Source organism: Notolepis coatsorum (assembly GCF_963971535.1).
Source record: "Notolepis coatsorum genome assembly, chromosome: 5".
NCBI lineage: Eukaryota > Metazoa > Chordata > Actinopteri > Aulopiformes > Paralepididae > Notolepis > Notolepis coatsorum.
In genome coordinates, this window is record NC_140169.1 from 37467486 (window position 1) to 37489250 (window position 21765).

The window sequence follows — 21765 nt, forward strand, 5'->3', positions numbered from 1 at the left end:
ACCAGAATGACCCTTTAAGTTGGGGCGTGAGGTCCAATGAGGTTAAGGTAAGGGGCGGGTTCATACATGAGATGTGCCCAATGGGAAGAAAAGAAATAATAAAGAAAAAACGACATGCCATTCTTCTCATAGCAAAGGTCCAAGTATTTATTGTATTGGCTAATACATTGTATATGCTTTAAAAACTAACACACCTACAGGTTGCAGCACAAACCAAGCTCTCCTCGAGACACACTGGCCAGGAGAAGGTCCTGTCTGTGCAGCAAAGGGTGGGTTTATTTTTAAACCTTCTACTGCACTATTAGTCAATAATATACAGTAACTATTTACCAATGTCTCTCGATGTCCTCGACTGACTCTCATCTCATTGACTGATTGCAGATCAGTTAGTAGACAAGAGTCTCATATAATCTGGCTCCACTGACTGACTTCTCTCTCCTCTGTAAAATACATCCCCAGTGAAATCATAAACTCACATCTCACATCATATCAGCTACTCCCATGCAGAACCATCAGTCAGCCGGGCCGGTTCCTAGTATGTGTATGTGTGTGTGTGTGTGTGTGTGTGTGTGTGTGTGTGTGTGTGTGTGTGTGCGTGCGTGCGTGCGTGGGGGTGTCTGTGTGTGTATGTGTGTGTGTGTGTGTGTGTGTGTGTGTGTGTGTGTGTGTGTGTGTGTGTGTGTGTGCGTGCGTGCGTGCGTGCGTGCGTGCGTGCGTGCGTGTGGGGGGGGGGGGGTGTCTGTGTGTGTATGTGTGTGTGTGTGTGTGTGTGTGTGTGTGTGTGTGTGTGTGTGTGTAGTATAGATGACAATTTGGGTTCACTCCAGTGGCACCATGGTGACCCATTATCAACACTCTACGACACGATAGGGTTGCAGGGTTTGCTCTCTCTCACACACACATAGACACACACACATGCACACACAGACACATGCATGCACGTGCACACGCACACATACACAGTGAGTCCCAACACTGCAGGGAGGAGGTGAGGTGTATGGGACGTGGGGTTGGGACTGTGCACAGAAGACACACGGGGACGGGGGACATGCATACTCTCCAAACCATCTAGTGTAAGGCTGAACCAACACTTCTCTTCTGTTATAGATATCCTGTGGCATTCAACTAGACAACTCAGAGATAATGGTTGGGCAAAATAATTCTCTATTATTGTTTGGCATTGTAATATTTAGATTTCTTGTCTAAATGAATGATGAGTATTAAGCATAGAATGAAAGGGTCTCATAAAATGGACTTTTATTTGAAGAACAGTTTTGGTTTGCTTCAATGCAATGAACATCAATTTAATTATTAAACATGGTGTTGCACACATGAGTATGATATATGATACACACTGATGTTGGGGGAGGAGATCATCCTTTAACAATTCATTCATTCATTAATTAATCAATTCATTAATTGTGACATTAATTCCTTCTATATTGCCCAGCCCTAAATCCTTGTTATTGATACAAAATAAATAGAAAAAGGGCACTTTGTGAGTGTCAGGGAGACTTGTCCCTCTTCTGTGCTTCTGTCTAAGTTACAGGTTGTTGTTGTTCACTTCCTCTCCCAGGTTGAAACCTGAACCTCCAACCAGTTTTTTAACTGTGAGCCGCTTTCTGGTGAACCTTATGGCACCAGATTTGGCTGAAGGGCAGTAATTCCGAGGAGTCACTTTAGACAAGGGCTAAATAAATAATCTACAAGGGCTGAACAAATAACCTACAAGGGCTGAATGATTAATCTACAAGGGCTGAATGATTCATCTACAAGGGCTGAAAGATTATGAAACGACGGGCAAAAATGCAGCAACCAAACCTTTATTTTGAAGACAAGAAAACGTTCTCACGCTTTCATTTTGAAAGCAAAATTGCTATACCAAAAGTGAAACTGCTGCTGCCCTGACAGGGATTTGTGGTTTGCTGGTTGACAGGCTACATGCTAATGCTAGGCAGGCAGCTGTTTATTGGACTATTGATGGTGACATGTTCTATATAAGCTCCTGGAGGTGAAGACAGTGAAGCTAACAGGTTTCTGTGGAGTATGTTAGCTTGCTTGCTAACGTTAGCCAGGCAGCTACTGGAGCTATGGAGCTTAAGATGATATCCAGTTAACTGAAATGTTTTCAATATAATAATCGAATATTGATACACCTTCAAATTCCCATCCCGCTATACCAAAATACCATTTTGTCAAACAATTTTATCTAACAGTATCATATAGATCACATTATGCAAGTAAAACTGGAAAGTATACCTTCATATCAGATATAGTTGAAATACTATAACTATAATCAATATATAGTTGATTCTACATGTTTCTACCTCATTCATCTTGTTTGTTAATATGTTAGTCATTATAATATCCCTGGAAATTTGTACATCGTCTTCCAAACATCTCCATGTGGTGCTGCTCACAACAACCTGACTCCACCCCCTGATCTTTACCTTTCAGTTGGCACATTTAGGGTGACAAGCATAGTGAACACACACACACACACACACACACATACATACGCACACATACGCACGCCCGCACACAAACACACACACTTAAGAAAGGAACACTTGACTTGACTTGACACACACATGTGTAACGGTTTGAAGAATGATCGGCTGTTTTAGTTTACCGTTTTTACTTTATTGTAAATTCTGAATGATTTGGGACAACCAACTATTGTAAATAGGTATTTTATTTTGAAATCGTCACTTCAGGAGGAAGTGACGTATTTGCTTCTCGTGCGACGACGTATGGTATCTGGCTTACGCGCTGCTTCTACCTCAGTCTATCCGTGAATGATAAGAGGTAAGCTGCTATCAGTGTACCTTGATGTTATATCTCTGGTCTAAGCCGATAATGTTGTAAATAGGTTTCCAAGTAATGAACCGAGTTATGAACAGTGGTTTGATGTTGATGATGTGCAGTTGTGTATCTGTTTAAAAGAGATTTGGCCGTTTTCGCGAACTTTTATATGAGCATGTTGGTAAGATAGTATTCATGGGGGGGAGGGGTTTTACACCTGGAAGTGTGTGTTCTAACCGAAGTTTTCTGCTACCACAGAGATGTGTGTACTTACCAACATTGATGTGCTTAAGGCTGACGGCATTGTATATTTCTTATGCTTGACAGGTATGTTGTGATGTTTTTGGTCAATTGTATTTTCTAATGTTTTATTTTATAATCTTTTATTCTAATGTTGTATTTTATAATCTTTTATATTCTAATGTCTGATTCATATACCTCAGTCTATCCGTGAATGATAAGAGAGATGTGTGTACTTACCAACATTGATGTGCTTAAGGCTGACGGCATTGTATATTTCTTATGCTTGACAGTATAAAGAAAAGAAGTACTCCGTCCATCCTGTCTCCCGTGTCCATTATTCAAGCAGAGCAGGAACACAGTGGTCACATTGGTGCCATGATTCGTTGATTCTTCACTGGAGATGAGCTTCATCTTCACGTCCCGGGGACTGTCCTGCTGATGCCTGTCTACGTGGATCGGGGCTAGTACTTCTCTCAATGCACAGCTTTTAGTCATCTCTTTGTAAATGTAGCAGTTATTTTCTATTGTAATTGCTGCTTCCTCAATTGGGCAGTTTGAGTTTATTTTGACAACATTGTATATTTTTGCCAGTCCTCTCTTTGTGAATATAATATAGCAGTTATTTTCTATTGTAATTGCTGCTTCCTCAATTGGGCAGTTTGAGTTTATTTTGACAACATTGTATATTTTTGCCAGACTTTTAGAATGGATTATGCTGGGGGAGGGTTCAACACCCCACTAGGAGGGAGTGTGGGTAGGGGTAGAGGCGTTTTGAATGTGCCTGCAGCTTTGCAATTTGAAAGTCCTCCTCCTTTTCGGCCAGGTGTTGTTGGTGTGGAGAATAGTAGAGGTTCCACGGAGGTTCCTTTAGTCAGTGGGAGCAGGGTTCCTCCTCACAGTCCTCCTGTAGATAGCATGCATGGAGTCCCGGTCGTTAGTACGTCCACGCCGGGCCCTGCTACACCTAGTGCTGATTTCGTGAGTCAGATGGGGGAGGTGATTCAACAGGTCAGTCGCCAACTAGCACATGATATTCTCACTCAGCTTAGTCCACCCGTTAGCACTGCACCTCCCACTTCCACGCCCGCACAGGCTGATTCTAATTCATCTAGCTCACGAGTACTTGACCTGTCCCAGGTCCAGCTAGTGTCCCACAGAAAAATGAGAGATCCCTCTAGCTTCAGAGGGGATGGGTCTGATAATGTTTCAGTGGGTGAGTGGGAGGACCTAATGAGAAATTTCATCAAGAGGGGGAATTTGAGGACTGAAGAGCAGGCAGATGAAATTCTCATTCATCTCAGGGGCAAGGCTAGGGATGTGGTCAGGTTTGCCACAAGAAACAGTGATATTGATACTACCCGCAACCCTGAGGCCATTTTGACACAGTCCCGTGCTCGCCTCTTCCACTGGCAGACTTTTACACGACTTTACCAGAAAGAGATGAGGATGCCTTTGACTACTGGCTCAGACTTAATCGTGCAGTGGACCTCGCCATTGAGCGCTTGAAGGAGCAGAGTAAGTCACTGGATTGCCCGAGCACAGAGGTGGCACGTATGTTCATAAGAAACTGCCCCTCCAAAGAACTCGCCATGACATTCAGGTCAAAGACGATTGACAAATGGTCAGCGCATGAGGTCCAAGACATACTGAATGAATACCATTGTGAGATGAGTTTGAGGGCTGCGGCGAATAGAGGGCCAAAAGAGAAGGTGACAGTGAACACAATGGATATTTCACAGGCCGCGGCACTGCCTCCTGAGGGCCAGGACTTGTCACAGGCAAAGAGTACTGAGTCCTCTGCTCTTGAACATGTCATTAGCATGCTCAAGAAGGTTTTGCTGCAGAGACCCGCTGCTACTACTGCAACACTGTTCAATTCAAACAGGCAGACCAGGCCACAGCAGCCCAGGATTGATGGTTTTCATGACATGCCTTGTACTGTCTGCCGCAATACTGCTCACTCAGCCTTCACTCACTGCCGTGACAAAAGACTTTGCTTCCAGTGTCACGCACCTGATCACTCCAGACGTGACTGCCCCAATGGGAGGAGACCTGCCTCCCATCAACAGTCGGAAAATGAGTAGATCTGCACCTGGGGGAGGATGGTGCAGATCATGGTGGTGACACTCCCGGCTGTGACATTGTTGATTTGGAGACTGAGTATAGTTCGCTTTGCTCTGCTGCGCCTTCTGGCAAGACGGTGGTGTTTCAGGGGATACACAAACTTCAGGCAGTTGATAGTCTGTTTTATACAGACGTGTCTGTGGCGGGCAGAGTCCAGATGAAGGCCATGATAGACAGTGGATCTATGGCATGCTCTCTGAGTGAGGCTGCAGAGGCCCGCCTCTTGCGACACAACCCTGGCGTCAGGAAATATCCCGCTGATGATATCATTGTGGTTGGCGCTGGCGGGCATCATGTCACACCAAAAGCAGTGTATGAGTCGGAGGTCACTGTGTTTGGCTGCAAGCTGCTTATTCCAATGCTAGTGATCCCTGGGCAAACAGATGACTTGATACTGGGCAGCAATGCTATAAAGAGACTTTTACAGCTGATGAAGAGCACAGAGAGTTACTGGAGGATCATGTCTGAACCAGGTGGTGCCATGGATGATGACTGTCGGCGGTTCTTGTCTCTCCTCTCTAATTCGGAGAGGTGGAAGGGAGAGTCTGTGCCTGACAAAGTTGGCACAGTCAAGCTGAACAAATGTGTTACACTACAGCCACAGTGTGAACACCTGGTTTGGGGAAAGTTGCCAGAGTCAGCTGGCATATCAACAGGCAGCACAGTGATTGTTGAACCGACCCAGTCGAGGTCCAGGCCCAGGAATATCATGGTTGGACGAGTCATCACGCCATTATGGGGCGACAGGTGGGTCCCTCTCAAACTGATTAACCCCACCAATAAGACAGTTGTGTTAAAGAGAAATACGAAAGTTGCAGATGTCTTTCCCTGCATTGCAGTTGAGGATCCGTCTCCGCCTGAGGGCATAAAGATTAACACACAGCGTGTCACATGTAATTCTGAAGAGCCAAGGTCCAGAGAAGAGATGGAAAGAGCAAAGGAGAAGCTGGGGTTACATGAGCTGAATCTTGAAGCCTGTGAGGTGTCTGATGAGTGGAGAGACAGACTTCTGCAACTCGTCGAGAAATACGAGTCGATCTTCTCAAGACACAAGTTGGACTGTGGAGAGGCGACAGATGTCATCCATAAAATACACCTTGTTGAAGAGAAGCCATTCCGCTTGCCCTATCGGCGAGTACCACCGAACCACTATGAGAAGCTGAGAACTGCTCTGAATGAGATGGAAGAGAGAGGCATCATCCGGAAGTCGTACAGTGAGTACGCATCACCCCTAGTTCTGGTATGGAAAAAGAATGGTGACCTGCGCATTTGCACCGACTTTCGGTGGCTCAACGCGAGAACTGTGAGGGATGCCCATCCGCTACCTCACCAGAATGATGTCCTCACTGCGCTTGGAGGGAATGTGTTTTTCTCGACTATGGATCTGACATCTGGCTTTTATAATGTGCCGCTGTACAAGGAGCACAAGAGATACACCGCTTTTTCGTCACCATTTGGCCTCCATGAATACAACAGGCTACCCCAAGGACTGTCAAACAGCCCTGAAACATTCATGCAGATGATGTTGTCTATCTTTGGAGATGAAAACTTTACCAGCCTGCTCTGTTACCTGGATGACCTGATGGTGTTTGCCCCCACTGAACAGCTAGCCCTCGAGCGCCTGGAGATGGTGTTTTCACGCCTCAAGAACCACAATCTCAAGCTAGCACCCAAGAAATGTCACTTTCTGAGAACGACAGTCAAGTTTCTTGGACATATTATCTGTGAGAATGGGGTGAAGACGGACCCTGAGAAGGTTGAGGCAATTAACGATGTTCAAGAAGTTCACCTGATGGAGAGCGATGGTGTCACCCCTTCTCAGAAAAAGCTGCGGTCTTTCCTGGGCATGGTGCTATATTATCAACACTTCATTGAAGGTTGCTCCGCAAAGGCCAGACCCCTCTTCAAGCTGCTCTCCGGACAGAGACCTCAACATAAAGCCAAGGTGGGACGGAAGCCCAAGAAAAAGTCCCCCCTCCCTCTGAAGCTCTCACCAAGCGACTGGGGCCCTGCATGTAAGGGTGCATTCGAGACCCTGAAGCGCGACCTAGCCCACAGCGTCACCTTAGCCCACCCTGACTTCAATGAGCCATTCATCCTTGCTGTTGATGCTTCATTTGATGGGATTGGATCCGTTCTCTCCCAAATACCACCTGGTGAGAAAATTGCAAGGCCAGTCGCCTTTGCTAGTAAGACGCTGTCTCCATCTCAGATGAATTATCCAGCTCACAGACTGGAATTTCTGGCATTAAAGTGGGCCGTTTGTGAGAAGTTTAGCCATTGGCTAAAGGGAAGGCGCTTCACTGCGTGGTCCGACAACAACCCTCTGACTTACATCCTAACAAAGCCGCGTCTGGATGCATGCGAGCAACGATGGGTCGCCAAGCTCGCTGCGTATGACTTTGACCCGAAGAACATTGTTGCTGATGCTCTGAGCCGTGAGCCATTCGTCAAGTCATGCGTGAGTCACCGCCTTGTTAAGGAGCCTTACATCGCGCAGCTGGATGAGGTCAATGGTGTGGTCAAGGGTGTTGTGCAGGATGCTTTTCGGTTTTCTAACAATTGCCAAGCCGTCCAGGTGGTAGGCGAGGGAGCGTCAGATGATGGTGCTGCTCAAGACGAGGAGGACTCACGACTCGGAAGAGGCTCCATCGGTTTGGAGGAGGTCTCTGCAGTTCTATCGGCTCATTGTAGCGGTGGAGTGTCCATGCTGCCCGGGGCTAACCCATCATCTCTCCAGCTACCCGAAGAGGACCCGTCCATTGTTATCCCTCAAAGCCGCATCAGGAGTCTCCAGGAGCAAGATACGACAATCAGCAGGGCTCTATACTATGTGCAACGGCATAGGAAGCCTACCAGGCGTGAGAGGATGTCTGAGCCGGCCTGTGTCATTAAACTTCTTAAAAACTGGGAGAAGCTGAAGGTGCGTGATGGAATATTACACAGGCTGAAGAGGGATCGCAAGCTTGATAAGAAGCTCTTTCAATTCATCGTGCCTGACAATCTTAAGCGGCAAGTTCTCCAGGGTGTCCATGATGCAGCCGGTCACCAGGGCCAGTCGAGAACGCTCTCCCTTGCCAGGGAAAGATTTTTCTGGATTGGGATGGAGAAAGACGTAATAAACTATGTGAAGCATTGTGAAAGGTGTATCCTTGGAAAGACACCCGAGCCAGAAGCCTGTGCACCCCTTGAGAATATTCGGACATCCGCCCCGATGGAACTAGTGTGCATTGACTTCTGGTCTGCGGAGTTGAGCGACAAAAAAACAGTTGATGTTTTGGTCGTGACGGACCATTTTTCTAAGATGGCACACGCCTTCCCCTGTCAGAACCAGTCCGCTAAACAAGTCGCCCGTCGGTTGTGGAACGACTTCTTCTGCATCTACGGCTTCCCCAGGAGAATCCACTCAAATCAAGGGGCCAATTTTGAAAGCAGACTTATAAAGGAACTTCTGGAGATGGCTGGAGTGGATAAGTCACATACCACCCCGTACCATCCCATGGGAAATGGGATCACAGAACGCTTCAACAGGACCTTGGGGAACATGATAAGAGCACTTCCCCCAAAGGAAAAGTCTAGATGGCCTCAGATGCTGTGGATGTTAACATTCAGCTATAACTGCACGGTGCACGAGACAACCGGCTTCGCCCCGTTCTACTTGATGTTCGGGCGAGTCCCGCGTCTGCCCATCGACATTATGTTCCAGCATGTACTGAATGACGAGACCATTGTCAGCCACCACGAATTTGTCACCCAGATGAAACGAGACTTGAGTGAGGCTGCACGGATTGCCCAGAGACAGAGCCATGACGAGCAGGCACGGCACGCAAGGCTTTACAATCGTAAGGTCAAGGGTTCACCTTTGGGTGATCGTGTACTGCTGGCTAATCGGGGTGAGAGAGGCAAGAGAAAGATCGCTGACAAGTGGAACTCAACCCCGTATGATGTCGTGTCAGTGAGGTCCCAGATTAATGTGTACAGGATCAGAGATGCTCAAACTGGCAGAGAGAAGGTGGTGCACAGAAATCTCGTCCTCCCAGTTAGTTTCCTTCCCTTGGACGAAGACATTACTCCGAACCCTCCTGGGGACACAGATCTCAGTGATGCAGCATGCGAGAGTATTCAGGTCTCAGTGGTGGAGAATAATATGGAGGATTCCGATGTCAGGACCATGGACTGGCTCATGCGCAGCCCTGACGTTGTGGATCCTGATGATGAGGATGGCCCATCGAGTCGGGCGAGCAGTATCTCTCAATCAAATGGCATCCTGGCCAATGCCGCTGATAGCTCTGTTCACCACCACGTGATAAAGGAAGGCATTAACACCAGCCCAGGCCTGGACAGTACTGCCCACTTACCTGACATAGACCCAAGCAATGCAGCCCACTCACCAGTCCTAGGCCCGCACAGGGGGGCGCTCCTAGTTGACACAGACTCCATCTCTTGTAGTGACTCCCTGCATACGGTTGAGGTTCAGCTTGAACAAGCAGTTGACACAGACTCCATCTCTTGTAGTGACTCCCTGCATACGGTTGAGGTTCAGCTTGAGCAAGTAGTTTGCACAGACTCCATCTCTTGTAGTGACTCCCTGCATACGGTTGAGGTTCAGCTTGAACAAGTAGTTTGCACACAACCGCAAGATAGATACGCTGGTTCAGTTGTTACATGGTTTTGGAGACGGGTCAGACCTCCTATGAGGCTGATTTGTGAGATGTTAGGACAGCGGGTTGGGGATGCTTGAGCTGTTATTGATCCCGGTATGTGCTCCCTTACACGTGTTTTGCCGGTCTAGATGACAAAGAGTTTTTTTTTTTTTTTTTCATTAACACTTTGGTTGCCTAAGGTTAAATTCATGATATACCATAGATTGCCAGCGCTATTTGTCTATGGAGAAAGTCCCCTTCTTTGCAGGGCTATAACTTTTTAAATTCTATTGCTACATTGCCATTATTAGGGCCCATTCAAAGTCCTATATGTATTGTTCATTGTGTAGCAACGTTAAACTTTTTCATTCACATATCCATAGTAAAGTATGGTCTAATGTATAAGTATGTTTTCATCTCTTTCTGCAGCTTTCTCCAGAACGTGATCTATAGCCCCAAATACATTATATTGATGATGCAATACAGTTTTATGGCAATCAGCGCGATATAAAAAATTACAACTAGACGTACTTCTAGAAGTTACTACACGTCATCTGATGTTGACCGGATGGGCTAGGGGCCGTTTATAATTCCGTGGGCAGCGTTATACCAATCATCTAATGTGGGTCAAATGTTGATAATAGCAGTTAGTATCGAAGACGGTAACGTTACACGCTGAAACTCACCCCAGTCTCCGTGCGCCGTTGGGCGATCATCGTAGAGTTGAAATCTTATCATTATGGGATGTAAATTTACCCGGTCCATCTCCAGCTTGTATAATGGTATATACGTCCAAATCATGTTGTTTATCGAGTTATTGGCAATCGATCACTGTGTAGCGTGACGAGCCAGAGTCGCGGGACCTATAGCGAGCGCCCGGAAGTACTACGGACGTAGCACAACCTCTATGCCACTTCCTGTTAAAGCGATTGCGCCGATCGGCCACCAGATGGCGCTCCTAAACCGCCAGAGAGCTCAGTGGGTCCTGCTGGTGGATCTCAGGCCAGCGGAGGGGACATATGAATCCGATCGCAGATTTTTGAAATATTGATATAAGGACGCTGGACAGCGTCCCCCGGCAACTTGAGCATGGCCAGCAATGACGTCAAAACACGTTTCATGGCAGTCAAAGTGTTAATTTCTTGATTTTGATTTCATCCTGGATAATGGTCAAGCAATGGTTCAAGATCCATGTGCCTTTGTCTAGTTTGATATGGGATTAATGGTGCCGAGGGAAGAGGGTGAATAACTAGATATGTAGTAAGAGCAAGAGTTATGTAGGTATTGGAGGTGTAAATGGCATCTCTGTTTTGTCTGCGATAAGTATGGGGTCTGGTACCACCCTATTCTTACGCACTTCCCTTGGAAGGGTTTCAAATTGACATTGTTATACATCAGTGCTCTAGTTTCTCTTTTTGAGAGGCTTTTTGCTTCCCCCTCTCTCCCTCTGCCATTCTTGTTTTGTGACGTTCTGGAGTATTCCCAAATTAAGCAGAATTTAAGGGGGTGTATGTAACGGTTTGAAGAATGATCAGCTGTTTTAGTTTACCGTTTTTAGTTTAGTGTAAATTCTGAATGATTTGGGACAACCAACTATTGTAGATAGGTCTTTTATTTTGAAATAGTCACTTCAGGAGGAAGTGACGTATTTGCTTCTCGTGCGACGACGTATGGTATCTGGCTTAAGGCCTCTGCATGCTACAGAAACTTCAAAGCAACTGCAACACAACATCGACAAAGCAACGGTGTTTTAGACACTCTGCCTTTATGCTTCTGCAACATCGATGCGCAAAGTTAGTTTAACTAAAGTTAGTTTAGGTTCGTGTTAACGTTAGATAATGTACAAAATAAATGTATTTCCGGTGATTTTAGACGTCGCTCTTTTATTTTGAAATCCCCCGACCGGAAGTGTTATAGTGTCTGTTGCTAGCAGCTTAACTTTCTGTGCTTTTCGAGCTAACGTTACCGTAACGTCATTAGTTTCCAATGGAGAGGACCTCGGCTCACATGCAGCTCAAACTACCTATTGGAATAAATTAATTGATTGATGTTTAACTTGTCCCTGTGTGTCCAGTCATTTTGACTAGCAAAGTATTTAACGTTAAAGTTACCTCAGGATACCATTGTATTTAGTTGGTTAGCTATGTAGCTAATGTGGATAGCATTTTGTATAGCACCAATGCTAGCTGGCTGGCTACAGCTTTATTTACTAAATTATGGAGGCTTTTTAATCGTCAAGGTAAGAGAGGATTTGTCATGATCAACTGAAGGCGTATGCTATGGAACAATATGTGCTTGGGTTTTCAGAAAAAGGCCAGCTATGTGACGCTAATTATTTAGCATCAACGCTGGCTGGCTACAACAATGGCGGATGATATTCTCTGCAAGACCAATATTATTCTACGACAGCCCCGCCCCCATTCGCTAACCAACCAATCACTGCTACGCAATAACAACGCAACGGTTGTTTAGGTTAGATTTTGGAGACATGTACGCAGCATCCTCGCAACACAGTCTACAAGACCCTAAACAACAACCGCGCTGAAATCGCGCTGATGTTGTGTTGAAGTTGCTTTGAAGTTGCTGTAGCATGTAGAGGCCTTTACGCGCTGCTTCTACCTCAGTCTATCCGTGAATGATAAGAGGTAAGCTGCTATCAGTGTACCTTGATGTTATATCTCTGGTCTAAGCCGATAATGTTGTAAATAGGTTTCCAAGTAATGAACCGAGTTATGAACAGTGGTTTGATATTGATGATGTGCAGTTGTGTATCTGTTTATAAGAGATTTGGCCGTTTTCGCGAACTTTTATATGAGCACGTTGGTAAGATAGTATTCATGGGGGGGAGGGGTTTTACACCTGGAAGTGTGTGTTCTAACCGAAGTTTTCTCCTACCACAGAGATGTGTGTACTTACCAACATTGATGTGCTTAAGGCTGACGGCATTGTATATTTCTTATGCTTGACAGGTATGTTGTGATGTTTTTGGTCAATTGTATTTTCTAATGTTTTATATTCTAATGTCTGATTCATATACCTCAGTCTATCCGTGAATGATAAGAGAGATGTGTGTACTTACCAACATTTATGTGCTTAAGGCTGACGGCATTGTATATTTCTTATGCTCGACAGTATAAAGAAAAGAAGTACTCCGTCCATCCTGTCTCCCGTGTCCATTATTCAAGCAGAGCAGGAACACAGTGGTCACACACGCACACAAACACACACGCACACAAACACACACACACACAGGGGCGTGCACAGACTATTTGGGAACAGGGGCTCAAGCTACAAAAAGGGCACTTAACCCGGCACCAACACACACTAATCCCACCCTGACGTTGCCATCGATAACACGCTTTAGACCTAATTCTTATTATTATAAGCTGTGGAAGTGGGTAGATTCCAAGGTACACCTGAGGAGGAGCGTTTGTGTGTTCTCTGTGATCTGGGAGTGGTGGAGGATGAATTTAATTTTGTTTTTCACTGCCCCTTGTAATAATAATAATTAATTGCATTTATATAGCGCTTTTCTGTTTTTCTAGACACTCAGGTCGCTTTCACATAGAGTTTTGGAGGACTCGGTGCGGTTCTGGGGGTGAAGTTGCAACATTGTTGCATTCTTCATTTGGTTCGCCTGCTTTCACACAGGTTTCTGTGAGACGGACCGAGACCTTCTGAACAATGTCACGCGGTCGAAAAGGGCGCTTGTCTATTGGACAGTGGAAATGTGTGTGTGGCTGCGATCCTGTGTGTGCGCGCGTGTGTGTGTACTGCGGAGCCCAGATCAGCGGAGCCGAGTTTTGACATGGCATTGATCCATTGTTCTATTGAAGCACATTACCACCATCCTCTCGCTAAACAACTTGTAGACCACGGTGTTTTTATGAGTGCCCACAATTAGCTGTTTTAATAATATAATAAGCCGCGCGCCTCGGTAATAATAATAAGCCGCGTTTTTTCTTCCTTCTTCCCAAGATGCACAGACATAGATAGATAGATAGATAGATAGATAGATAGATAGATAGATAGATAGATAGATAGATAGATAGATAGATAGATAGATAGATAGATAGATAGATAGATAGATAGATAGATAGATAGATAGAGAGATTAGATGCAGTGTGCTTGTTTTGCAGTGAGTGCTGCGAGCAGTGGTAATAATAATCACTTCCTATATTTGGTTCGCGTTTGGTCCGCTGAACCCGAACCGAGACCTACGTTTTCAGGCGGACCAGAGTTCGCCTGCTTGGTCCGCGGACCGAGTTCGACGCGCATTCACACAGACCCGAAAAACCGGGTTTCGAATTCTGGTCCGAAAGTCCGGACCAAACAGCCCCTGTGTGAAAGCGACCTCAAAGCGCTTTTTACAATGTAGGGTGGGAATTGCCTCCTTCACCACCACTGGTAGCACCCAACCTTGGGCTACGCAGGCTCAATGGCTACCATACACTGGCACCCGGCACACATCACGCTACACAATGGCTGAACGGCTCAGGAGACAGGGATTGATATCAGTCAATTAAGGGGAAGGGATAATTAGGTGGCCTTGATGTCAGAGACCTGATTGGGAATTTGGACAGGGAATTTGTACACTTGAGAAGGGTTTTATTTAAGAAAGTTGAATTTGTAAATCCGGATTTGTTTTGGCAGTCTGAGAGTTGTATGTTGAGTTGTTTTTTTGTGGAGATTTTCAGTTTTGCAGGATTTTGTTTTGGAGTTTGAGAAATCATGGCACTTGAGACTAAACACATTATATCCTATATAATTGTATGTGAATTCCTCTTCTTTCTTTGAAGTACATTGTTTACAGCTTGTTATGTTTTATTTTGTAAAAAAAAAATTTGGCCATCTTGGTCTATATACTTATTGTTAAGTATACTATATAGTATAACTTATTGTTTATGTGTCTTGTAAGCCCCTATGGGCTGGGCATACATCTGTATGTAAGATACAAACATTTTAGATATCAATCAATCAATCATTATAGTCTTCAATAGGGAATTTTCCACAACAAACACATTCCCTTTAATTTACACCGTTGCATGACAGTGACGTATGCCGAATCCCTCGAGACCTACACTCTCACAACAACGCGTCGCTCCCGAAACACGGTTATCCACTGACTTGAGCAGCTAGACAAAGATTTCAGAGGTTTGGAAGCATTTTAAAATAGAAAGTCATGCCAGTCCAACAGCCACTTGCAATGTTTGCAAGGAGGACATTCCGCATGGAGGAAAAACTCATGAAGCAGCAGGCTGGAGGCGTCATTGTGCTCGGGGAGGTAGGAGGCGGAGTTTTTAGACTAGGTGCAATGCCTTGCTTGAAGGTAGTTAACTTTTCACCTGGATAACGTCAATTATTTGCTGTGACTGAGGATTATCGTTGGCGTTTCAGACCAAAATGGAGCAAATCATTACGTAAGTCGAACACTGAATGTATACTAATGTGCAAACAGATATTGAAACTTTGAATATTTCTCATATGAAGCACATTTCTCAGGGTGAATGTAATAAGAGCTTGCGCCCCTCGAGGGACTATTAGGCAACAGAGGGGCTTGTCTCGCTCCGCCAGTTTCTGACAAAAATTTGTCAAAATTGATTACTAATGTGAAAGATCGGATCGGGAAAGATCGGGATCGGTAGATACTCAAAATCACATAATCGGGATCGGATCGGGAGCAAAGAAAGGTGATCGGGACATCCCTAGTCTTCATTATAGTCTTTATTCGAGGAACAGTTCAGGTGCAGTTAATTAATTGATTTGAGACAAAACCATTTGGGAAGGTGTGGGGGGGGGGGGGTATGCAGGGTACTTTCTAGTTTCTAAGTTGATAAGGTCAATTTTCTCGTGGATAGTAGTATACATTTCCGTCTTCATATTTATTGGGGCAAAAGAGCAGGGGCTCAAGCCCCCCTTCTGCCCTATCTGCCTACTGCACGCACACACACACACACACACACACACACTTAATAAAGGAACACTTGACTTGACACACACACACACACACGAACACACACAAAGGCACCACAATGATTCATAACATTGTTGCTTTCATAGCTTTGGACATTTTCATCATCATCAATCATAATACTGTAAGACAATATGGTATTCTGTACTTTAATTGTATAAATCCTACCATCCTATTCATCCACATTAATCTTCTAGAATGTGCTGTAATCAATCTCTGCTGGGTCTATAATCTAAGCAATAAACAGCCAAATACAAGGCAACAACTACACTAGCTCCATCCTGCATTAGTCCTACAGTAGTAGCCATGGTAGAAGTCCTCCATCCTGCATTAGTACTATAGTAGTAGCCATGGTAGAAGTCCTCCATCCTGCATTAGTACTACAGTAGTAGCCATGGTAGAAGTAATATATCCTGTATTGGTAATACAGTAGTAGCCATGGTAGAAGTCCTCCATCCTGCATTAGTACTACAGTAGTAGCCATGGTAGAAGTCCTCCACCCTGCATATATCCTGTATTAGTACTACAGTAGTAGCCATGGTAGAAGTCCTCCACCCTGCATATATCCTGTATTAGTACTACAGTAGTAGCCATGGTAGAAGTCATCCATCCTGCACCCATCCTGTATTAGTACTACAGTAGTAGCCATGGTAGAAGTCAACCATCCTGTATTAGTACCACAGTAGTAGCCATGGTAGAAGTCCTCCATCCTGTATTAGTACTACAGTAGTAGCCATGGTAGAAGTAATCTATCCTGTATTAGTACTACAGTAGTAGCCATGGTAGAAGTAATCTATCTTGTATTAGTACTACAGTAGTAGCCATGGTAGAAGTCATCCAGCCTGCATTAGTACTACAGTGGTAGCCATGATACACAGTTCACTACTACTGTATATAAAAACTGGGCTGTTCTTGGTGACTTCAGCCAGGATGTATGTTTGTATGTGCTATACTGTAGCTTACAGGCTGTGTTTTAGCCAATAGGCTTTTCTGTATGTACTATATTGTAGTCTACAGACTGTTTTAGTCAGATCTGTATGTACTATATTGTAGCACAGACTGTGTTTTAGCCAGTAGGTCTGTCTTTACTATACTGTAGCCTACAGATTGTTTTGACCAGGAGACATGCCAGTATGTCTTATATTGTATATTCAGGCTACGCTGCAGCCATCCTACCATGACATCACATAACATTATGACATCACATAACTCTGATACATTCCCTAAGTCTGGAGAAAACACAACCTGGCCTGTATGGAGACATTCCATAGCGCGCGCGCGCGCACGCGCACACACACACACACACACCTCAGGACAACTTTATACCTTGTCCACCTGTCTGTCTGCTGGATAACACACACACACACACACACACACACACACACACACACACACACACACACACACACACACACACACACACACACACACACACACACACACACACACACACACACACACACACACACACACACACACACACACACACACACACACACACACACACACACACACACACACACACACACACACACACACACACACACACACACACACACACCTCAGGACAACTTTATACCTTGTCCACCTGTCTGTCTGCTGGATATACTCCACCTGTCTCCCTCGTGATCCCAGTCAAATCTTCACAATGAAGACAATCTTTGGATTTGGCACGTATACATTACGTGAGATCATTCACTATTCTCATAGTCATTCATCATAAAAAGCCATTCTGGTATATAGGCAGTATTTTGTCAGCATTATGAAATCAATGTGTTTGATTGAATGCAACAAGGCAGCAACAACACTGTATAGTAATACATTCACTGTGAAGGCTGAGTCAGGATTCTCTTAGCGATGTGACGTCCATTATGAGAGACTAGTGAAGCTACTGTGGCCCATATACGGTCCGATGGCTAGATCCCCTGTCAATAGAATCAACAGATTAATTTGTCCTCCATGTTGGGAAAAACAGCAGTTGTAGCACCAATGGTTGCTGTGTGTATGATATATGTAAAAAAAATATATCTAAAAAAGATATTTTGTGTCTTATTACTGGATCTTGTAAACAGGTCACAATGGAACAGTAATACCATGTTTTGACCACTCTACCCACTGCGTAGAAATGACTCCTTTTCTTTCAAGAATGGTTACAAATGGTTACAGTTGGAAGAACGAGAACTCCATAAACAACTATCCCACGGTAAAAGCCCATATTATTACACGGCACCTTCATGTTCGCTTCCGTGATGCGACTGCATGTGAAAGCGATGTTTAGTAAATTGTGAAACTCACGTGTTAAGAGTTAAAAAACACATTGGAAACAAGTGATGACACACGTCATTTGATCTTCACGTGTGATAGTCGTGTTTTTTTTCTTTTTTCCGCTTGTTAGCGGGACTGATGTGAGGAGGGATGAGAGGAACTTGTAAAAGGGTTCAAATGTAAGTGCATCATTCCTGGATGAAGTGAGAGGAAGAGAAGATGCAGCTGCTCTTTATCAACATAATTTCATCTAGACCAAGAACCATATTATTAGTTGGTTTAAAGTTTTCAGAGGAACAATTTTTTCAAACTTTATTTTTTAAAGATGGTAAGTTAGAGTGTTGTGTTCATTAATAGTTAAAAACAATAGAGGTCGAGTACTTTATTATCTAAAGATGGTCATTCAGAGTGTTGTGTTCATTCTTAGTTAAAGACAATAGAGGTTGCGTATTTTATTATCTAAAGATGGTAAGTCAGAGTGTTGTGTTCGTTCTTAGTTAAAGACAATAGAGGTTGCGTACTTTATTATCTAAAGATGGTAAGTCAGAGTGTTGTGTTCGTTCTTAGTTAAAGACAATAGAGGTTGCATACTTTATTATCTAAAGATGGTCATTCAGAGTGTTGTGTTCGTTCTTAGTTAAAGACAATAGAGGTTGCGTACTTTATTATCTAAAGATGGTAAGTCAGAGTGTTGTGTTCGTTCTTAGTTAAAGACAATAGAGGTTGAGTACTTTATTATCTAAAGATGGTCATTCAGAGTGTTGTGTCCGTTCTTAGTAAAAGACAATAGAGGTTGCATATTTTATTATCTAAAGATGGTCATTCAGAGTGTTGTGTTCGTTCTTAGTTAAAGACAATAGAGGTTGAGTGCTTTATTATCTAAAGATGGTAAGTTAGAGTGTTGTGTTCGTTCTTAGTTAAAGACAATAGAGGTTGCATACTTTATTATCTAAAGATGGTAAGTCAGAGTGTTGTGTTCGTTCATAGTTAAAGACAGTAGAGGTTGAGTGCTTTCTGGTGATATGGTCTGGAATAAAGGATTTGGATTGACTTTACAACTGCAAATACATAGGCTGTCCAAATAATTTCAAAACTGAGTTATATGGTTCATCAGTGCAAAGGTTCAATTAGTGACATCCTCCAACAGTTTGAACTGTTACATGTTATTTTTCTCTCAACTCACTCAGAAATGTGAACATTTGAGTCCTAAACTCAGTATTGTCCAATAACTACTGACCTGATCCATTACTTATATTAAACAGTAAAAGGTGACACTAAACGTGTTAGTAATTAACTCCGGCAGGTTCGTTAGAAGAATAGGAAATCTCCACATTGGACTGGACCGCAGCATGACCTGCTCGCTAGTCAAACTAGTCAGACGCTCCAAACATGGCAATGCATATGGAGTATATTGGTGCCAACACATTCAACTGTGTTTCTATTTGGGAGAAGTCTGTCTTTGTTTTCAGTATACAGGCCCCTTTATATCGTCAATTACATAATATATAATACATAATGAATTTCTCTCGTTTCTCATTTCTCTCATTAGAGAGATCTAACATGCCTCTATGTGCCATGAATGCAGACAATCAGGTGGCTTTGTTTTCGTGTCACACGCGCCTCCTGATTCTAGTGTCTTTCTTTGATACTGACCCTGTTTCAGTCTGGTATCAGTCAGATATCTTATACCATATCCCGTACCAGTACCATCCCTAGCTGAAATGTAAACACCTGCCACTCAACCTTTCACAATAAGAGAACAAGACATTAGTCAAGGCACTGCATCAATACACTGACAAGCTGACAAACACATGGCTGTACAGGCAGGGATTAGGATTATGGTGAGAGGGCAACACACACACACACACACACACACACACACACACACACACACACACACACACACACACACACACACACACACACACACACACACACACACACACACACACACACACACACACACACACACACACACACACACACACACACACACACACACACACACACACACACACACACACACACACACACACACACACACACACACACACACACACACACACACACACACACACACACACTAACAGACCACACAGCCACACTTCTTCTTCCTCTTGTTATTTCTGATGGTGAGTTCGTCACCCTGGTGATTTAGTGGCGTAGTATTAGCGTTAGCAGCAGTAGCAGCAGGGGGGCTAACATCTGTCTCGTTGCCTGGTTCCCCAGCGTGATCCTGGACCACGTCATCCTCCTCCTCACGCCCTCCTCCGGACCCTAAAACAACTTCCTCTCCTCCTCCGTTTTCAACCTCTCCCTCTCTGTCTTCCTCCTGTCTCATCGCCTCGCCTCCTCTGACCTTATCGCCGCTATTGGTCAGATTTACATTCAGAACGCTCTTATAAACCCCACCTTTGTGGTGGTTCTCAGTCCTGTCAATCACCAGTTTGACCCCGCCCCCTGCACCTGAGATGAAGTTGGTCGCTGTGGTAGTGCCGGCTCTCTGCTGGGCCTCCATCTCTGACAGGCTGCAGGCCAGCGCCATCTGAAGGTCTTCGTCCTCCTCCTCCTCCCCCTCGTTTCCCACACCTGTTCCTCCATAGCGGTAGTAAGGGGCGGAGCTAAATGAGCGCTGGGCGGGAGTAGAATGAGGGTTGAGGCGGGACCTTTCGGGTGCAGCGGGCGGTTTGGTTGGCTGCTGGAGGTGTGGCCTCTGGGGAGATTGACGGGAGGAGGGCGGCTGTTCACGTCGGCTGATCTCCAAGGCTAAGGCCATCTCATCTTCCTCTCCTGGACACACACACACACAAACACAGACAGACAGACAGAGAGTGAAATCAACAAGGTCAAGTCGGGAGTAAGGATGGTACACGGCGTACCAGGGTCGAATGGAGCCTCCGGGAGCCGGGCTGTGTCTGGAGAAGATAAGAGTGGCAGCGGCCCCCCCCACCCCCATCCCACACTAGTACGAGTGCCGGAGGGGTGCCAAAGTGACTGTCTCATCGCCAAGGGCCGCCCCCTATGACGGCAACTGTAGTCATCTCCCATCCCAACCCCCTCCGGTCCTGCAAATGTGATTCCGGACAATCTCTCCTTCCTCCCTCCCCCCCCCCCCCCCCCCCCCCCACCGCCCCCTCCCCTCAGGGTGCTCCGAGATACACAGACTCAAGGCTAGTTTAACATGTCTCAACAAATGCGCATGTTTGTATTAATTAATGATTGTGCCATTATTGCTATCAAATGTAATGATTGTGAAATATTTCTGTAATGAGTTATATGTGTATGTTCCAAGCATCCTTGACTTCCAGGGACAACGATGTAAATAAGTCATTGGCTTTTTCGTTCCTATCCTTGACAAAAGCAAATATGTGATGTAATGATCTGTATATGTTTTGTTGTCTAAATAAATACCTACCTACAGAGAGACAGACAGACAGACAGACAGACAGACAGACAAATACACAAGCACAGATGTATAAACCAACACACGCACACTATGTAAATGTCACACAAAGTATGCATGCACTAGGAGTGTAATCTCCTACAGAATCTAAAACATTTATGTTCAATGCAGTGTATTGAAATGTAAAACTGTTGATGATTCTCCTCTTGTTTTCTTCCCTAGGTTTCTCTTTTTTATATCTCTGGTGGTATGTTATGACTACTGCTAATGTTTAATTGGTGGTATGGTATGACTACTGCTATTTGCATAAT

General features: G+C 44.6%; 1 protein-coding gene across 1 annotated transcript in view; it reads right to left on the bottom strand.

The window, feature by feature from the left end:
• dnajb2 (DnaJ heat shock protein family (Hsp40) member B2) overlaps positions 1-21765 on the bottom strand; it is a 103356-nt gene that overhangs the window by 13264 nt on the left and 68327 nt on the right. The window contains exon 9 of the mRNA XM_084314495.1: positions 20518-20841. Coding sequence (XP_084170621.1) covers positions 20518-20841 — 324 coding nt within the window. The remainder of the gene's footprint in view (positions 1-20517; positions 20842-21765) is intronic.